This window comes from Geotrypetes seraphini, chromosome 17, assembly GCF_902459505.1.
Source record: "Geotrypetes seraphini chromosome 17, aGeoSer1.1, whole genome shotgun sequence".
Taxonomy (NCBI): Eukaryota; Metazoa; Chordata; class Amphibia; order Gymnophiona; family Dermophiidae; genus Geotrypetes; species Geotrypetes seraphini.
Window position 1 is genome coordinate 47,704,291 of NC_047100.1, and position 19,878 is coordinate 47,724,168.

Consider the following 19,878-nt stretch of genomic DNA (forward strand, 5'->3'; position numbering starts at 1 on the left):
GGGGAGGAGTGTGCTGGGGGGAGACAGAAGGGGCCATGGAGAGAGAGGGAAAGGGGACAGACAGCTTTGCTCTGGGGGAAAACAGAAGAGGGCCATGGAGAGACATTTGGGGGGGAGGTGGGTGCTGGAGGCAGACAGCTTTGCTCGGGGGGGGGGGAGGGGGAGACAGAAGGATACAGACAGCGGCCAAGGAGAGAGAGATAAAGAAACACAGACAGACAGACACATCTATTCCGTTAATGTAACGGGCTTAAAGAATAGTTCTCAAATAAAAGACTTGCATCCGGTGACATCACCCTTGCCTCTGTTTACTGTTACAGAAAAATACCTGAAATTTCAGGGGGGGGGGGGTTCCTGACCATTTGGGTTAAAAAAAAAATGGGACATGTTATTTCAAATTAATTGTCAAAGGAACAGCTCTCAAAGGTCAGCGAAAGAGGTCACATAGAAAACTCTCAAAGACTTTACTTTAGTGTCCACTCGTCTTTTGAGTCCTTCAATCTCCATCCTCGCAGACCGTATTTTAAAAAAATCTTTACTCAAAACTGTTTGTGCTTGCAGAAATTCACACTTCAGATTACCGTGGAAAACGCTAAAGGAAAAAGCTGTAGCGGGACTCTCACCATAGAAGTGCTTCCTGTTTATCACAATACTGTCAAATTCACGTAAGTCCATGGAGGTGATGAGTTTGTACTGGGAACATTACCATATTTCTTCCTGTAAAAAAAGGATTTGTTGCTCCGCCCCAACACACACCTCTTTTCTCCTTCCCTGAGCTCAAAACCACATCTGGAAGATCTCCGAGCATGCATGGATTTCCCAAAGGAAAATCCGGACTCATGGCCACGCCCCCAGGCCTGCCCAGTCCTGCCCCATTCCGCCTGTGTCCCGCCCCTTTCCACCCCCAGACGGCATCCGCACATGCACGGATGCGACTTAATGACGTTGCCACATTGCGTCTACACTGCCCTTTTCCGATGCAGTTTTCACAAAAGCCTTTCAAAACCCGGGTAAAAGCCATCCCCGAAAAGGAAGACATGTCCGGGGAAATCCAGACCTGGTAACCCTAGACGTGATGATGTCACACGCATGCATGGATACCCTCCTGGCATGGCCCTGAGCAACTAAACCCTGACAAACTGCTGGCTTTTTGAAAAAAACACCTGGACAGTCCTCTAAAAAGAGGACATGTCATGGTAACCCTAAACATGAAATTATTTGTAAAAATGCTCTGGAAAGGTATTCTAGTGCAGTGCTCTTCAACCTTTTGACACCTATGGACCGGTGGAAATAAAATAATTATTTTGTGGACCAGCACCGGTCCGTTGACCGGCAGTTGAAGAACACTGGGCTAAGTCGTGCGCCATCTCTACCCAATCTCCGCCCCAGACCCTGCCCCCATAATAATACTAATTGTAACACCATTTTTTCCATTTTTCATATACACACACACACACACAATATAATCGTATTAACAACACATAATGGTTAACCACAAAATTAAACTACACAAAGCATACTATATGCTTCTCAATATTAATTCCTACCAGAACACAGATAACCTCATGCAAATATGGGACCAGAAACTAAAAGTACTAATATTTTCAGAGAAACCCTAAGATGCAAGACTCTGCCAAGCAGTACAACCTCAGATCAACGCGGCATCTTCGGGCTGGCTCCCCGAGTGCTGCAGTGCACAAAGCCGTGGGAAAAGGCTCCTCGCACACGTCCAGCACCTCATCTGGAAGCATTCCCTCTGACATTGCGTTGTCAGAGAGAAGGCTTCCAGTTCAGGCATAGGACGCGTGGAGGAGCCTTTTCCCACAGCTTTGTGCACTGCAGCACTCAGGGAACTGGCCCAAAGATGCTGCATTGATCGCACCGTGGAACGGTGGCTGAAGAACACTGTTCTAGTGGGCTGGGAAGAGGCAAAATGCTCCAAGGCCTTCACTGGGTGAGAAACATCAAATACAATGAAAATAATTAACTTCACTTACAAACAAATGTCTGCTCAGTCATTTACTATTCTTTATGTATAAAATGTAGGACCTGCTTAAGACTAAGGGGCCCTTGAACCACGGAATGCTAAAAAGTGGCCTCCAGTAGCCCCAACACAGATCTTTCAGATTTTTCTATTTTTCCAATAATGGCCAAGTGTTAGTTTTGTGGCAAGAAAACCCTTTACAATATAGGGCAGTGGTTCCCAAAGCTGTCCTGGGGGACCCCCAGCCAGTCAGGTTTTCAAGATATCCCTAATGAATATGCATGAGAGAGATTTGCATATCTGTCACTTTCATTATATGCAAATCTCTCTCATGCATATTCATTAAGGATATCTTGAAAACCTGACTGGCTGGGGGTCCCCCAGGACAGGTTTGGGAACCACTGATATAGGGGAAGGTATAGCACTATAAGTCCACAAAAAGTAACCCTCTGAGGTGTAATCCAGTATATGATCAAATATATTTTATTGAGCTCAGTGGAATACAGAAAGCAAGCTCAAGGGTTAGTAAGTAATTCACAACAACCAGCAACCCATCCCTCCCACCCAGTCCCCCTGCTCAACCCACCCCGGTCCTCCTTCCAAGTAGCCTCCCTAGGAAAATAGTAGTACAATATAGTAAGACAAAGAAATACAGATAGGGGATACAGCATTAAAAAGAGCTTTAACAGTTAAGCAGGTGGCTACGTGCCACCGGCATCATGGTAGTCCAAAAGGGTTCCCAGGTGCGCTGAAAAGTACGCCCCGGGAGAGAGGAAAAATCCAACACATCTCGCCGCTGCCACAGCAGAAGAGTAATCATCCGCCACCGCCACAGAGAGTAGTCCAGCGCATCCCGGTCAAGCCATTTTAGTTGAACACTGTCCACTTGAGAAAAGCAGCAGCCCCCCGTATCCTAGGGGAATAGTGTGGAACAGATTGGGTAATCCAGTATATAAATTCAGCTCTACTACGGGCCATTGGGCTTCCTGCAGACAATTCAACCACTTATCTCTGCCCCTGAAGACGTAGCGATATGCTTTGTGTGTATTATCTGAAGCTGTTTTCATTACGTATGTAACATTTGGAACCCGCTTTGTACAATGCGGGATATAAGTCAATAAACCATATACTGTATATATGTAATTGGACAGAATTGAACAGTACACCAGCCCTCAAACCCTGATTTCCAAGCATTGGCTGAAACTTGGGAGCCCTTTGGTAGTAGATTAATGCATATATGTGTTCATTCTAGGTCTGTATCAAACACTGTTGTCATTAATGAGAATCAGTTCCCAGCTATCAATGTTACACGTGTTAAAGCTTCTGGGGACCACGTCCTGTATGAACTCATAAGCCCGACCACTGCCTATTATATTGACCAAGGCAAGTAAAGTCAAGCTGGGATGAAGCTGGAAGCAGAGAGATCAAGGTATGGTAGTTTAGGAGATGGAATATGAGCAGGGAAAGGATACCGTTGGGTTGAAGACTGGAAGATGAATGAACAAGATTCTGCTACAGTGGCACTGGTTATGTAAGTTTCAAGTTTATTTAACATTTCTTATACCGCCCAATCAAGCCTCCTAGGCGGTGTACAAAAACATCAAAACAATGTGCCAAATAAAATACAATTTACACAGAAAGAGACCAGGAGAAATGACAATTTTTAAAGACATTGACGAACGGGAACAAAAGGAAAGAATTGCTAGAGAGAAAGAGAACAAACAAGGGAAAGAATGACAAAGGGAGGGGGAACGGAAGGTAAAACCTTTCTTGAATCTAAGCCGTCCTTAAAAGGACAGTTTAAGTTTCAAAAGTATCAAGGAAGAGAAAAGTCTTCAACTTCACCTTAAAATTGGCAAGAGTTGTTTTTTCACATAAGAAATTTGGGATACTATTCCAAAGAGAGTTGGCACTAACGGAGAAAATTGTAGAAGTAAGATATAGAGAAGTATATAAAGAAGTAAATATATAGAAGTAAGATTAGATGGAAGGTGAGTAGAGAGAGGCTGAAAAATATTAGGACCTGGAACCTCAAGACAAACCAATACATCACCTCAACGAGCCCCAATCATGTACATTTCCCATCTAAGACTCAATCATGTAATTTGTACCCTATCCTGTAATTTTCCTGGAAATGTCCAGTTCTCCTCTTTTGTAATCTGCCAAAAACAGACATGTCCAACTCTGGCCCGCGGGGTACTGAAATTTGTCCCGCCAGACAATTTCAATTTTCCCTTAAAGCTGGCCCACCGATATAAGCGCCATATCACTTGTAGGTTCATGCTACATCATCTGTAGGTTCACGCGGCCTGCAGAGGATCGCTGGTCGGCAGTAGCGATCCTAGCAGGCCGCTGTAGCCTCAGCTGCACGTTCGTGTCCCTCCTCTGGTGTTAGACAGCGAGCGTGAACTAGGACCTAAAAGAGAGAGGAAAAGTCTTTTTTATTTATTTTGTTTACATCACAGAGATGACGTGGGAATGAAGAGTTTGTAACCTTATAACTTCTACTAAGTCTAAGGGGTCCTTTTATTAAGGTTCGCATTTAGCGCGCGCTAAATCGGTTAGCGTACCTTGATAAAAGGACCCCTAGGTATCTTTAAAAAAAAATTTGGCCTGCGACTTAGCCTTTTTCTCAGATTTCAGCCCCTTATGTGATTGAGTTTGACACCCCTGGCCTAGAACTACAAGGTATTAGCGGAATAGAAGTCACTAATGTAAATGTAACTTGTATCTGACCTCATAGCTGGATACTCTGTGTATTTGTACAGAACAATATCTGTGTCGTTTCACAAAAAACACCTTCAGAAACCTCCATCCTGAAGTTTATTCAGAGGGCAACCCACCAAACTCACTATTAGCCTTTAGTCTTGGTAAACTGGATATGATTAGTGGTTGATGGAAACTATTATGAGAAAATAGGGGCAAATTGCTACAAGGCCATCCAACTCTGGAGGTTTAACCTAAAAGGGCAGGAAAAGGGATCTTTAGGCCGCAATGTTTTCAAAGAGAGACTGCAGGAAGTGTCATTGGTAGTAGAAAACTAACCCCCTCTTTTTCGAAACTGCAATAGCAGTTTCTATTCCAGAGAGCCACGCTGAATGGCTGAATCGGGAACAGCGCAGGCCATTCAGCGCGGCTCCCCGCAGAAGCTGCTATCGTAGTTTCGGAAAAGTAGAAGGGAAAAGAAAGGAATCGCCCCAGATGGCTGAGAGTTTCCAGATAAAGGCCGGTGCTGATTTTATCACTATTCTTCCTGTGCAGAATTGGGGACAATTCGTACCTCCAGAATTCTGGATCTGGAGAAGAATCCAGAACTTAAGCAGTCCATCCTCCTGATCCGAGCCTACAACAAATATCATCATAATGACAGCGACATCATCACCGTCAACATCACTGTGCAGGACGTCAATGAAATGCCACCAAAGTGCTCTCCAGCTGTATTTGTGTGAGACTCAAAAGCTATTACTAATAAGCAAAGTGAAAGAAGACCACCGTTTGTGATAGGGAAAGAAAGAGGTGTGTGGCGGTGCCTGTGTGTGGCGTGTGTGGGGTGCCTGTGTGTGTGCGTGGGCCTGTGTCTGACAAGGAGAAAAGGACAGTGTGGCTTTTGTTTTTGAAGCAGATAGACATCTTAAAATGCCCAAAGACACTTCTGTCTGACAAAACCATCTACATCATGAATTTTGAACAGGCAGAATTTAGACATTTTCCACTGAGTTCATCCAAATCGCAAGGTGGCTTGTCGTGAGCAGTACTAGGACGGCCTGAAATTAGGACATCTTTCACGATAATGGAACAGGAAGACACGTGGGATCTCTTAGAGAAAGGAAGATATAATTGGTTACTGTGGATGAGCAGACTGGATAGGCCATTTGGCCTTTATCATGTTTCTATATTTCTATGATGGCAGATAAAGGCCAAATGGCCTATCCCGTCTGCCTATGTACTGCATCCACTATCTCCTCCAACTTGCTTGTCCTACGTTTTCATAACATCACATACAGTCTTTGTCTCAACCACCTCTACCAAGAGACTATTCCATGCATCTACCACCCTTTCTGTAAAAACATATTTATTTAGATTGCTCCGGAGCCTATCACCTCTTAATTTCATCCTATAACCTCTCGTTCCAGAGTTTCATTTCAAATGAAAGAGACTCACCTCGTGTACATTTATACCATTTAGGTATTTAAACATCTCTGCCATATCTCCCCTTTCCTGCCTTTCCTCCAAAGTATACAGATTGAGATCTTTAAGCCTGTCCCGAAGACCACCAACCATTTTAGTAGGCTTCCTTTGGGCCGACTCCATCCTGTTTATATCTTTTTGAAGGTGCGGCCTCCAGAATTGTACACAATATTGTTTCAAGTAAATTAAAATTTTTTCATACCGCTCAATCAGACTTCTGAGTGGTGTACAATAAAAATACAGTTTTCAACAAAAATAAGGTTTGCATTTGACAATTAAAATCTACGTGACATACTCAGACAAAGACGGACGGGAACAGATGGAAAAAGGGGTAGGAACTACAATATTTTGAGAAAAGATAACAATTAAAGAAAAAAAATGACAGGGAAGGGAAGGATGATGCCTTCTACTGTTGCCCTTACAGGGGCATCAGTACTTCTTTTTTCTTACTGGCCATACCTCTCCCTATGTATCCTAGCATCTTTCTAGCTTTCACCATCACCTTTTTCAACCTGTTTGGCCACCTTAAGATCATCACACCCAAGCCCCACTCCTCTTTCATATACAAAAGTTCTTCACCCCCTAAACTCAGGCTTTTGCGGCTTAAATGCATGACCTTGCATTTCTTAGCATTAAATCTTAGCTGCCAAACTTCAGACCATTCTTCAAGCTTCACTAAGTCCTTCCTCATGTTATTCACACCATCAGGGGTGTCGATTCTATTGCAGATTTTGGTATCATCTGCAAAGAGGCATCATCTACACAAAGGCAAATCTTACCTGTCAGTCTTTCAGAACCTGGACCAATTTCAAAGTTGAGGGACCGTTGCAAGCACACATCAGACTACCCACACACTCTAAAATAATTATAGACCCCCACTAGATGTTAAACTCTATAAACTCTTAACTTTCTCAGTTAATGAGCGGCAAAATGGTTTGAAAGGTTATACAGCACAACCAGTTCCAACATATGTACAGTTGATATCCATTCTCGTTACTCTTTGTTACTTCCAGCCCAAGATGTTATAAAATAAAAGTTAGTAAGCTTTACCTGGTAGGCTAGTTTCAGATGTTTACTCCCTTCTGCCTGAGATGCAGGTTCTCATAGGACTGGAGTATGGGCCACCCGAATGGTAGCGCTGTACAAAATCCTGAGACTTTCTTTAAAGTCCTCATGCTTTTAATCCAACACACCTTCCCACTGGAGCAAGTCAGCACCAGGTTTCTGTTCTGTTACTTGACCCAGACTGATTCCTTGCCCAGAAGGCAAGTGCCTATATTGTCTAACCTGAATGGTCTAGGCAGGCTTGGATCTTTACAATACTTTTCTCAGTTGTTCAATTTCAGGCTTCGTGAAGGGCCTTTCCTTCAGATTAAATGGTCAGATGGCAGAAGAGGATCCAAAAAACCAATTTTGGTGCCAAAAGCAGAGCTTAAATCCTCTTTGTGTAGGGTTACCAGACATCCGGCACTTTGTCTGGGTTTTGAAAAGCTTTTGGCATAATCGCGTCGGGAAGGGGCATCCATGCATGCGCAGATGCCGTCTGGGGGTGGAACTGGGCGATTTGGGGGGGGGGGGGGTGGGGGGGGGCAGGGCCATGAGTCTGGATTTTCCCAAAGGAAAATCTGGTAATCTTGAATTTATGGGTATAGCTACTGCCACTAGCCCACCCCTTCAGAAAATCCAAGAGCTACCCAGCTTCTACTAGAATCTATTTTCAGAAACTACCAGAACCCTTAAACTGGGCTCTGACAGCTGCTGGAGCCAGCAAGTTTGCACATGATATCAATTCCCTTTGAAACTTTCTAGCTCAAGCAGGTGCAGAGCTCCAAGCACAACAAACAAGAGTGCACTGTAATTACTAGGACTGCAGAAAGCTAAGGTTCCATAAAACCCACAGCACTGATAATGAATAGTTTATGAACAGTTAGGGTTACCATTTGGCTCCAGAAAAAGGAGGACAGATTGAGACATCCGAGTTTTCCTTCCACTGAAAGCAATGGAAGTAAAACCTGGATGTCACAATCCGTCCTCCTTTTACTGGAGCCATATGGTAACCCTATGAACAGGCATGTGAAACATATAGGTTTATCAAATGTCCAGGAAAACCCGGACATATCCTCTTTTCAAAGGACTGTCCGGGTGCCCGGAAGGATTCCAAAATCTGGTAGTTTGTCTGTGTTTTGGAAGGCCCCAAGCTCAGGACTGCTTCTGCACAGTGGCGTACCTAGGGTATGTGGCACCCGGGGCCCATCATTTTTTGACACCCCCCCCCCCCATGTAAAAATTTATTTTTTTTTTGCAATAACCATGAAATGGAATAAATGGTCAGAATAGAAACAGGCAGTGAAAATTTTCTTTTATTGAACCTCATATATGTAACCATTATTCCAAACATAACAAAACATAAATTATGTCTAAATTGTCATGACATTAGAAGTACATATGGAGTAGTTGCAGGCAGTGGCGTACTTAGGGTATGTGGCACCCAGGGCCCATCATTTTTTGACACCCCCCCCATCTATATGAAAAATATGATTTTTAGTACCAATCTACATATCGCACCACAAGAGTGTACCTAGGAAAAGGCTGCATCTTAAACACTGCAGTGAGCACTAGAACACCAACACATACATTGTAAAACTAAACAAGCCAGATCCCGCACAGTCAATTGGTCCTGTAGTCAATGCCAACTGAAAACTATGTCTTTTTCATACACACAGAACAGAGATACACCCTCGCCCAAAATGGAATAATCACAAACTAAAAATAGAAATATGTAGACAAAAGTTAAACTGATCCGCCAAGAAACCAGACCCTGGATACAATGCAACACCACAAAAAACAGTAACACATGTCCTCTAATACAGTGCAAAATATAAAGACAGTAGATGTAAATTTGAAAAAACTGATACATAACAATCACCACTTTATAAATTAACAAATAAAAATAAAACAAATAATGAGATATAAAAAAATACAATTTTATTGGACTAATCCCCGTAAGCTCGGTCCCCATCCCCGCAAACCACCTGATTCCATTCACACAAGCCTTGAATTGTTTATATTAAAGTATAAAAAGAAACAATATTCTGTACAATTGTCAATTTATAAATCAGCGTCTTCTCCCCACTCTCTTCCCCATTTCCCTTCAGCATCCTCAGCCCACTCTCTCTCCACTTTCCTTCAGCGCACGCACATAAAAACAAGCAAGTAATTTTATATCATTTTCATTCTATTCATTCATAGAAATTAAAGTCTAGATAATGCCAGTCACATAACAAAACATGATTTTACAAAAATAATTCCCTGCAGTCAAGCCTGCAAGGATTATTAGATGTCTTTCAGCAGTTCCCCTCCCTCCCTCCCCCTTACCTTTGTGGCCAAGTCAAAATGATCTACCAACAATAAAATTTTAAAAACACAAAGCACGCTGTACGCAGAGAAAATGTTAATTATCATTTATATTCCGCGGGTTTTCAAAGAGGTCAAGGCAGATGACTTTATGCAATGTCACCTCAGTAACAACTATACAAAAATAGACAAATATTCCCCCTCCCTTTTTACTAAACTGCGATAGCGGTTTTTAGCGTAGGGAGCTGCGCTGAATGCCCCACGCTGCTCTCGACGCTCATAGGCTCCCTGCGCTAAAAAACTCTATTGCGGTTTAGTAAAAGGGGGCCATAGTGCAAAATATAGACAGCAGATATAAATTTTCAAAACGGACACATTTTGATCACTAAGTTGAAAATAAAATCATTTTTCCTACTTTTTTGTCTGGTGATTTCATGAGTCTCTGGTCCTTCTTCTGATCCTTCTTCTTTCTCTCTCCCCCTGGCTCCCCTCTTTATTTCTGCCTTTCTTTCTCTCTCCTCCTGGCCCCCCTCTTTCTTTCTGCCTTTCTTTCTCTCCCCCTTGGCCCCCCTCTTTATTTCTGCCTTTCTTTCTCTCCCCTTGGTCCCCCTCTTTATTTCTGCCTTTCTTTCTCTCTCCCCCTGGCCCTCCTCTTTCTTTCTGCCTTTCTTTCTCTCCCCCTTGACCCCCTCTTTATTTCTGCCTTTCTTTCTCTCCCCTTGGTCCCCCTCTTTATTTCTGCCTTTCTTTCTCTCCCCTTGGTCCCCCTCTTTCTTTCTGCCTTTCTTTCTCTCTCCCCCTGGCCCCCCCTCTTTATTTTTTCCTTTCTTTCTCTCTCCCCCTAGCCTGCACAAAGCCATCGTGCCGATTTCTCCACTTCCACGATTCTTTCCCTACCCTCACCCCCAAGCCAGCAGCCGATTTCTCCCTGCTCCTTCCCCGATGTCCTGATGTCCTGAACTTCATCGGGCAGCAGCAGCATTCACAATTCACTGATGTTGCCCGCTTCAGGCCTTCCTCTCTGTCGGGTCCTGTCTTCATGAAAACTGGAAGTAGGCAGGACCCGGCAGAGAACAAGGCCTGAAGCCGGCAACAGCAGCGAATTGTAAACGCTGCTGCTGCCCGAAGAAGGTAATGGAGCACCGAGGCAGTCCGCTTCTCCCCCCTCCCAGCCGAACCCCCGCTGACCCTCCTATCTCCCCCCCGTGAACCTTTCCGACCTTCCCAGCGAGAGCAGCAAACCTCCTTCGCGGCTTTCTCCTCCCTCTGCCGCGTTACTGATGACGTCATCAGTGATGCGGCAGAGGGAGGATAAAGCCGACGCTACTGGAGGGAGGTTTGCTGCTTTCGCTGGGAGGGTCAGAAAGGTTCACTTGGGGGAGGAGAGAGATAGGATGGTCAGCGGGGTTTCGGCTGGGAGGGGGGAGAAGCGGTCTGCCTTGGTGCTCCAAGGCCTGGCGCCATTACCTTTTTCGATAATGGCGCCGATGCTGATTTCGCTGGGAGGGTAGGAGCGCGATAGGGACCGGGCCAGCTGTGCACCCCCCCCTAAGGCGGCACCCGGGATGGACCTCCCCCTCGCCCCCCTTGGTACGCTACTGCCCTGGGGAAACAGCCTGCAACAAGATCGCGCGATGCCAGAGATCTTTGCCTGCTTCGGCTGTTTCCTCCGCCGCGGTCCCGCCCCTCCTCTGACATCAGAGGAGGGGCAGGACCGTGGCGGAGGAAACAGTCGAAGCAGGCAAAGATCTCTGGCATCGCGATCTTGCTGCAGGCTGTTTCCAGACGCGACACCCGGCGCAGGGGGGGGTAACTGGACCGGACCGGGAGCACCCCCTCAGGGCTTGGTACCCGGGGCGGACCGCCCCCCCTTGGTACGCCACTGCTTCTGCACATGTATGGATGTTGACGTGATGACATCACATGTCATGTCAACGTCTGCACATGCGCAGAGGCTCTCCAGTTGCAGCCCTGAGCTCAGAGATGGAGACATGAGGATCGTGTGAGATGGGGCTGGGCTGGGGAGGCGGAACAGGGCAGGGTCAAGTGTCCTTTTTTTTAAAGAGGAAATCTGGTAACCCTTGAAACTTATGCACATACATACAGTGCATAATATTTCCATACTGGTACAATGATTATATTGGTTCATTGATTGGAGGCTTTGTGTTATATTTTATAAAGGCAATACATGTGCCTAGGTGTTTTTATTAAACTACCTCCCCAAAAATCTCTTAATGTTTCTGCCTAGGTTTGCAGAGATATGTGCTAAACAAGTTTATAAAAATGTGTTTATTTAACACATATTTCGCCTGGGATCTAGGCAGTTTCCAATATCAAATACATTCATAAAATTTCATAAGACCATCGACAAGACAATATTCATTATCTGCATATCTATACAGAACAGCCACATGTCCAACAGGGCACAAGAATTGTTTCTACTACCTACAGTACATACAGGCATCGTCAAATAGTTGGGTCTTTAATGATTTCTTAAAGTTGACACATTCTGTGCATAATCTCAGATGACCCGGTAGACTATTCCACAGGTGCACACTTGCGATGCAGAACCTTCTCACACAACGCACTCCCTTTTCCTTTACTGCTGTTAATTTCATCCTTCCTTCCGATCTTAATGTCCTTCCTGGTTTATAAAGCTCCCACAATGCACCAAAACAGACCGGTGCCAACCTATGCAAAACCTGGTGGACTATTTTATAGTCATACAACCCAGCAGTATATATCACAATCGCAAAAATAGTGTAAAATACCACTTATATGGAGCAATACACATCAGTATTGTTAAGTCCTTATCATTTAGGACATACTATACGGCCTCAGAAATGGAGCCTACGCACAGCAATGTAATCACAAGCTGAGACAATCCGCGTAGTTAAAATACTCCTGCTCCAATCATTGGCCACTACATACTTATTTAAAGTGCTAATTTTTAGCTTTTTTTAAATAGATTTAGTGCTGATATAAGCCCTTAACCACTTAATACTGAAGAAATGATACTATAACTGTAATACTTTTTCAAAAAATCTTCTTCAGATACTGTGTGTATTATCCAGATTTGAAAAACTAGACCACAAAAACTTATCTGCTTTGTTTAGTAGTCTTCACTGGCTGAGTCTTTATAATAAAACCTCAATACATGTCCATTTGCCAACGCGGCCAGCGTTGGTATTTCTGAGGCCGTATAGTATGTCCTAAATGATAAGGACTTAACAATACTGATGTGTATTGCTCCATATAAGGACTATTTTATAACCAGGAAACCTTGATGCCTATAATGGCATTTAGCAGGGGTGTATCCAGACCCTACCTTCTGCCTGTCACATCTCCCTCCCTTCCCCTGAAGGTATTATGAACTCCACCTTTGGAGGCAGTGAGCAACGATTTTTGCCTGCTACTCAGCCCCAAGGCTTTCTTCTTCCTTGTTCCACCCATGTAGAAACCCGAAGTTACGACAGATGGAAGGCTTGGGGCCATTGCGAACAGCGGGTATAAGTCGCTGCTCACTGCTGGTGAAGAACCGAAAGGTTTAAAAAGGTATGCGGGAGAGAGGGGTGGAGTTCAGAGTCTCTTGAATGCCTATGGGGGGAAAGAAGGAGAGATGCTGGGGGTCTTGGGGAGTCCTGCCAGCCACATCAAAGATGCACTACTGCTGGGTGGGCCTGAGCCCAACTGGGCCCTCCCATGACTACACCACTGGTATGTGCGTGTCTAGCCTCTGTTATAGAACACTAGTGTAACCTGGCATTGGATCGTCTGACATGGCACGGTGCGCACAGTGACAGCAGCTACAGACTGCGTATGTGGGAGCCACGCCCATGCCCCACCTATTGTGTCTATGCACTCTGCGATTTATGGGTGCCCTTACAAGAGCAGTGCTTAGTTGTCCCACTAGCACTTATGCAGGCGCTTAGTTATTGAATTGGGGGTCAGTGCTGATCTACTTCTTTCCTTCTTTGCTCAGTAGATACCATTGTGGCATCTTTTGGCTTCACATGAGGTGCCTTGTCTTCACTGCTGTGCTTTTTCGCCAAGACTGTCCACATTTGGATATAATTACTGTTTTTCTCTGCTGAAACAGGACAGAGGTCCCCGAGACCACACCGATTGAGACAGTGCTGAGTAGATTCTCTTGTTTCGATCCGGATGTTAGCAACACCATCATCAACTTTCAGCTAATGTCTCCTGCCAGCTCCCGTTACAAATTCCGTATGCAGAACTCAGCTCTGCAGGTAATGAACTTCCTAAGTTCTACTAGAAAGGACCGCCGGGGAGGAGGGTGAGCAGCACATGAGAAGTACGTTCACGTTTTTTTCACCTTAATCAGGTCCACAGTAAATAGTGGTTGGCAACTACTCGTAATTTAGGACCTGCTATTCAAAATGATTTAAGTGGGCAGTGGGCACTCCTGTTTTCTTAAATCACATTCAGTAGGCTGGCCGCCAATATTCAGTGGCTTTTAATAAGGTCGTGCCCCTGAATATCAGCACTAAACTGACCATTTTGAAAGTGTAAAACCAAACAAAATATGGAACCGATATTCCGGATGAAAAGTTTATTGGACAACCAAACTTAAAACAGTGCAGTCAATGTGGCTGGCGTACAAAGGATGAGGAATATTCCAGAGCCAACACAGTCCATGTTTCAGCTAAATGTAGCCTTCCTCAGGGGTCCGCAAAGATAACGGAACATATCCTAATAAGAATATCAATGAAATCTGTTTTAAAGAATTCCGAGAGCAAACAGGAGAAACTGCCTTCACACTAGTGAACAGCAAACACAACAAAGATGGCCAATTGGTGTTCAGTCTCTTTTTATCAAGATGGACTCCTATGTAACCACCAAAGTATTATATAAAACAAAATTGCATAAACATATAAATGTTAACTTCTCTCTTACTGGCTGATATCTTTATGTATGACCAAGATAAAAAGGTAAATAAATGATAAATGAATCGCTCTACAGAGCAGTGGCGTACCAAGGGGGGGTGGGGGGGGAGGCAGTGCGCCCCAGGTGCCAGCCCTAAGGGGGTGCTCCCGGCCTTGCCGTTCAGTCCCCCCCACCCCCGAAGGACCGCTCGCCCCACTGACCTTCCTGCACCACCTGTGAAGCAGCCCGCAGCAGGATCGCAAAGTCAGCGTCAGCGATCCCTGCGCTGCTTAGGCGCTGCTTCCTGCGCCGCGATCCCGCCCCTCCTCTAACGTCAGAGGAGGGGCGGGACCGTGGCGCAGGAAGCAGTGCAGGGATCGCTGACGCTGACTTCGCGATCCTGCTGCGGCTGCTTCATAGGTGGTGCGGGGAGGCCAGGGGGGCGAGCGGTCCTTCGGGGTGGGTCGGGGCATCAGGCCTTCAGTGTGGGGCGGGCGGGCAGGCAGGCAGGCTTTCAAGGGGGGACAGGCCTTCGGGGGGGGTGCAGACCTTCAAGGGGTGCAGGCCTTCAAGGGGGGGCAGGCAGGCCTTCAGGGGGCATGCAGGCCTTCGGGGGGTGTAGGCCTTTGGGGGGTGCAGACCTTCAAGGGGGTGCAGGCCTTCAAGGGGGGGACAGGCCTTTAAGGGGGGAAAGGCAGGCAGGCCTTCAAAGGGGGGACAGGCCTTCAAGGGGGGGACAGGCCTTCGGGGGGGTGCAGACCTTCAAGGGAGTGCAGGCCTTCAAGGGGGGGTGCAGGCCTTCAAGGGGGAGACAGGCCTTCAAGGGGGGGAAAGGCAGGCAGGCAGGCCTTCAAGGGGGGACAGGCCTACAAGGGGGGGACAGGCCTACAAGGGGGTGGGACAGGCCTTCAAGGGGGGGGGGACAGGCCTTCGGGGGGGTGCAGACCTTCAAGGGAGTGCAGGCCTTCGGGGGGGGTGCAGGCCTTCAAGGGGGTGCAGGCCTTCAAGGGGGGACAGGCCTTCAAGGGGGGGAAAGGCAGGCAGGCAGGCCTTCAAGGGGGGACAGGCCTACAAGGGGGAGGAGAAGCTACAAGGGGGTGGGACAGGCCTTCGGGGGGGTGCAGGCCTACGGGGGGTGCAGACCTTCAAGGGGGGGACAGGCAGGCAGGCCTACAAGGGGATGGGACAGGCCTTCAAGGGGGGTGCAGGCCTTCAAGGGGGGACAGGCAGACCTTTAAGGGGGGACAGGCCTTTGGGGGGGACCATGATTTCGAAGTACACGGAGGGAAGGGGTGTTCAAAGAGACGTGCATATGTCAAACTTTGGGGGGGGGGAAGAAATAATGGGTCTGAAAATAGAGGAGAGGGAGAGAGATGATGGACCATGGGATTTAGGGAGGGAAGGAACAGAAAGGGAGAGAAATTGGACACAAGGGATGGTGTGGAGGAGGGATAGAGATACTGGATAGGAGGGTAATTAGGAAAAGAAAGGGAGAGATGGTGGACTCTGGGGTGGTGGGGAAGGAGGGAGAGATGCCGGATGAAAGGGTATTTAAGAAAAGGTGGATCTGTGGAGGGAGATGAAAAAAAGGAAAGATACCAGACTTCCTGGGAAGGGAAGGGAAATGGAAAGGGAGGACAGAGTTGGCAGATGGATGGTTAGCATGCAGAAAGAAGGAGACCCTGGCAAGCAAGTTATCAGAAGAAAACCAGAGCCTTGGACCAACAAGATTTGAAATATAACCAGACAACAAAAGGTAGAAAAATTAATTTTATTTTCTGTTTTGTGATTATAATATGTCAGATTTGAAATGTGTATCCTGCCAGAGCTGGTGTTGGACTGCAAACGTGAGCTAGGATTTAACAGAGAGCGGAAAAGTCCTTTTTGTTTCTTTATTTTATTTACACCACAGCGCCAGTGTGGTTAGGAGAAGCCAAAGGGGGTGAAAAAGCTATAAAACCCACCAGGAGTTTTGAAAAAATCACCCAACTGGGCAGGAAAATCGAATTGAAAAACCAATTCAATAGGGCTGAATCGAATCAAAAATTTTTTTCCTGTATCTGGCAGCATTAGTTTGCGCTACTGTCTTAGACTTTAGGACCTGGGATTGGGGAGAGATGGCATCCTCAGTACTTTATAATGCAAGTGAAACGAGGATTTGGTCAGACTTTTGAAGGGTCTGCAGAAAAAAAATATTGTATAGGCCGGGGACATGAGACAGCAGGAAATGGGAACTTTTCTTCCTTCTATTTTTGTGAATGGAAAAGCTGAGGATGTCAGAGAGTTCAGTTAAAATATGTGCTTTATAAGAAAATATAATAATGTGTTTTATAAAGTTTATAGCATAGCTGGCCTACCCAGTGAGGTGTTCCTAGTGGTGATGGTGGCAGCGTGTCAATGTGTTGAGAGGAAGAGGTGGTCTGGGAAATTCTGCTGAGCAAACTCCGGGCCCATTTCCACCCCCAGTTAGTCCACTCCACTCAACTGGTTCACACACTGAGTGGGTCTTTGGGTGTTGTTTTGGGATCTCTTCCAGTGGTTTATCAGTATCTCCTTCTGGTCCAAGGAAGGAAACTTTGTTATCCTTAGCATTGACCTACAGAATATGTTTGTAACAGCGCTGCTTGTGTGGCATTAGGCTATGTAGTGATCGAAAGAAAAAAACAGACCTTTGCACATTTTTGCACTATATGGTGGGTGTATGAGGAGATTCACATTTCCTGCACAGCTAAGTCCATGTGAAGTTACTTTGTGCTGTATTTGACATCTAGCAAGGTCTCTGTTTGAAAGGAAAGATCTAAACTTAAAAATGAAGTGGCCAGAAGTTATGGTAAAAGCAGATAGTGTAGCTGGTTTTAAGAAAGATTTGGACAAATTCCTGGAGGAAAAGTCCATAATCTGTTATTAAGACATGGGGGAAGTGTCTGCTTGCCCTGGATCGGTAGCATGGAATGTTGCTACTCTTTGGGTTTTGACCAGGTATTAGTGTCCTGGATTGGCTACCATGAGAATGGGCTACTGGGCATGATGGACCATTGGTCTGACCCAGTTAGGCTATTCTTATGTTATGTTCTCATCTGTAGGGGCCTTTGTTTTCACTTCTTATTTTAATATATTTTTTTTCTGGGAACTTATCAGTGTTTTTTATAATGGGAACAAAAATGGAAGAGAATTAATGTGTGTGGAATGGGGGGTAACTAATTTCTTCAGCTAAATAATTCAATCCACTTCAAACAGACATAGGAGAACTTGTGCACCATTCACACACCCTCCAACCAAAAACGTCAAAAGAAAAAAACTGTTCGACAACCTCCTAGCCATTCGAGCTGCAACACTCGACCCCCAACTCTACAACCAATTGATATCAACCACAGACTGCAAAACCTTCAAAAAGAAATAAAAACCCTTCTATTCAAAAAACACATAAAACCGAACTAACACAATCAGAACTGTCCCAAGCATCACCTGCAACTACTCCATATGTACTTCTGATGTCATGACAATTCAGACATAATTTATGTTATGTTATGTTTGGAATATAAGAAAATTTTCACTGCCTGTTTCTATTCTGACCATTTATTCTGTTTCATGGTCATTACAAAAAATATTTTTTTACATAGGGGGGGGTGTCAAAAAATGATGGGCCCCGGGTGCCACATACCCTAGGTACGCCACTGCTACAGAGTCATGCCCAAAACTGATCATTGAGCAAAAAGACGCTAATAATGCAACCTAATACCAATAGTGTCATGAAATGCTACAAATGTATTATGAAAACTATATTATCCTCCCCCCCCCAAACTCTTATTTCTAACTTTAAAACGTTAACCTCAGAAAAGAGGGGCACCGGCGTGAACATCAATACACACTCGTGAGCTGACTTGCTCTGATGGATAATACTACATATAAGCAAAGAGACAAAACTCAACAAAGTTCAAAGCGCCCTATTCTTAAAAAAACTAACATAGGCCACTGACCGTAGAAATAAAAAAAGATAACACGTACAATGGATATATGCAGAAAGACTACTTCGATACTGCGCAAAAGAGTTGTACACCCCCTTCCTGACACCCATCAACCTGAATAACCCAACCTCTCAACCACGAGTGATCCCCCCACCCCCACCACATTCCCCCCCAAGAACAAATTTCTTCTTGCAACATCTCCGGAGAATAGTCCTCATTCCTGAAATCCCCCAATCCCCTCACCTACCCCAGAGCCAACTTTTGCTCCTCGATGTTCCAGTGAGTTAGGCCAGGCAGGAGCAAACTCCACCTGCCTCTAGCGACTCTGTAAAGTGACTGCTGAGAGACCTAGTGGTAGTCTTGCAGTATTGCTGCTAGAAGTCAGATTTTCATTTATAGAGCTCTTGGCAATCATTTTACAGATTGAGTACTAAAGGCAGGAGCAAGTAGGGTTCACTCCTGCCTGGCTTACCCCACTGGAGCACCCGGGAGCATAAGGTAGGTCCTAGAGGTAGAGGGGTAAGAGGGGTGCAGATCTGTTTTAAAGAGGAATGGTTTACAATGGGTGATCAGAATTGGGGATGGAGGTGAGGAAGGAAATAACTGCTCTCTTATATGGTTCCCATTTGATATTCAGCCAGGACTATCAGGAGTATCTTTTGTAGGTCCTCACTGCATATAGGCTGAAACCCACATAAGTTCAGGCAGCTGGCACAATTCTGGTGAGAGGCAGATATTCAATGCTGGCACCTAGATATATCCCAGCATCTGGGGCTAAATTAGCTGGTGACAGCTGAATATTGACCAGTTAGCATTGTACCAAGAGCGTCTCATAATCATATGAGAATTCCTCACTTACATTTGACTACACATGGATTTTAGTGTACTGTATACAAGTTAATATTTTAACATGCATGAGCCAGGGGGTAGACACAGTTGGGCCTGGACAGGCCTAGGCCTATTCACTTTTGCCCTAGGCCCACCCAGCAGCAGCTGGCCTTGGTCTGACCAACAAACAGAAAATCAGCCAGTTTTGCTGGTTTTTAGTGGAGCACAAAAGACAGCATTCCTTCCTTAAAAGGGATCACAGGACCTCCCAGATGTGTCATGCTGACGGCTCTGCAGTATCTTGCCCTTACAGGAAGTCATTGCACCCAACTTCCTGTGAAGGCAGGATACTGCAGAGCTGTCAGCATGACGCAGCTGGGAGGTCCCCTGTTGCATCTTTGGGTGATCCAGGGGGGGCTGAAAGGGAGGGAGCTGCCATAGGAGATGGGAAAATGTTGAAGAGAGCACCAGGGTAAACATATTAGGAATAAGGACATAGAGGAAGAGAAATAAAGTGGAGATGCTGGATTGTGAGAGTGGGGGATATAGGGAAGGTATGCTGGACATGAGAGAAGAAATGAGGGGAGGGGGGATGGATGCCGGACATTAAGAGGGTATGCTGGCTATAATGGAAGCAATGGTGAAAGATTTTGGATACAGGGAGTGACTGCT

The 19,878-nt window shown here is 45.6% G+C and overlaps 1 protein-coding gene across 3 annotated transcripts in view; it reads left to right on the top strand.

Moving 5' to 3' along the window:
- CDHR4 (cadherin related family member 4) overlaps positions 1 to 19,878 on the top strand; it is a 99,204-nt gene that overhangs the window by 31,527 nt on the left and 47,799 nt on the right. For all 3 annotated transcript variants that reach the window (XM_033926437.1, XM_033926435.1, XM_033926436.1), the window contains 4 exons: positions 562 to 665; positions 3,237 to 3,367; positions 5,246 to 5,429; positions 13,626 to 13,776. In XM_033926437.1, the coding sequence (XP_033782328.1) occupies positions 562 to 665; positions 3,237 to 3,367; positions 5,246 to 5,429; positions 13,626 to 13,776 (570 nt within the window). The remainder of the gene's footprint in view (positions 1 to 561; positions 666 to 3,236; positions 3,368 to 5,245; positions 5,430 to 13,625; positions 13,777 to 19,878) is intronic.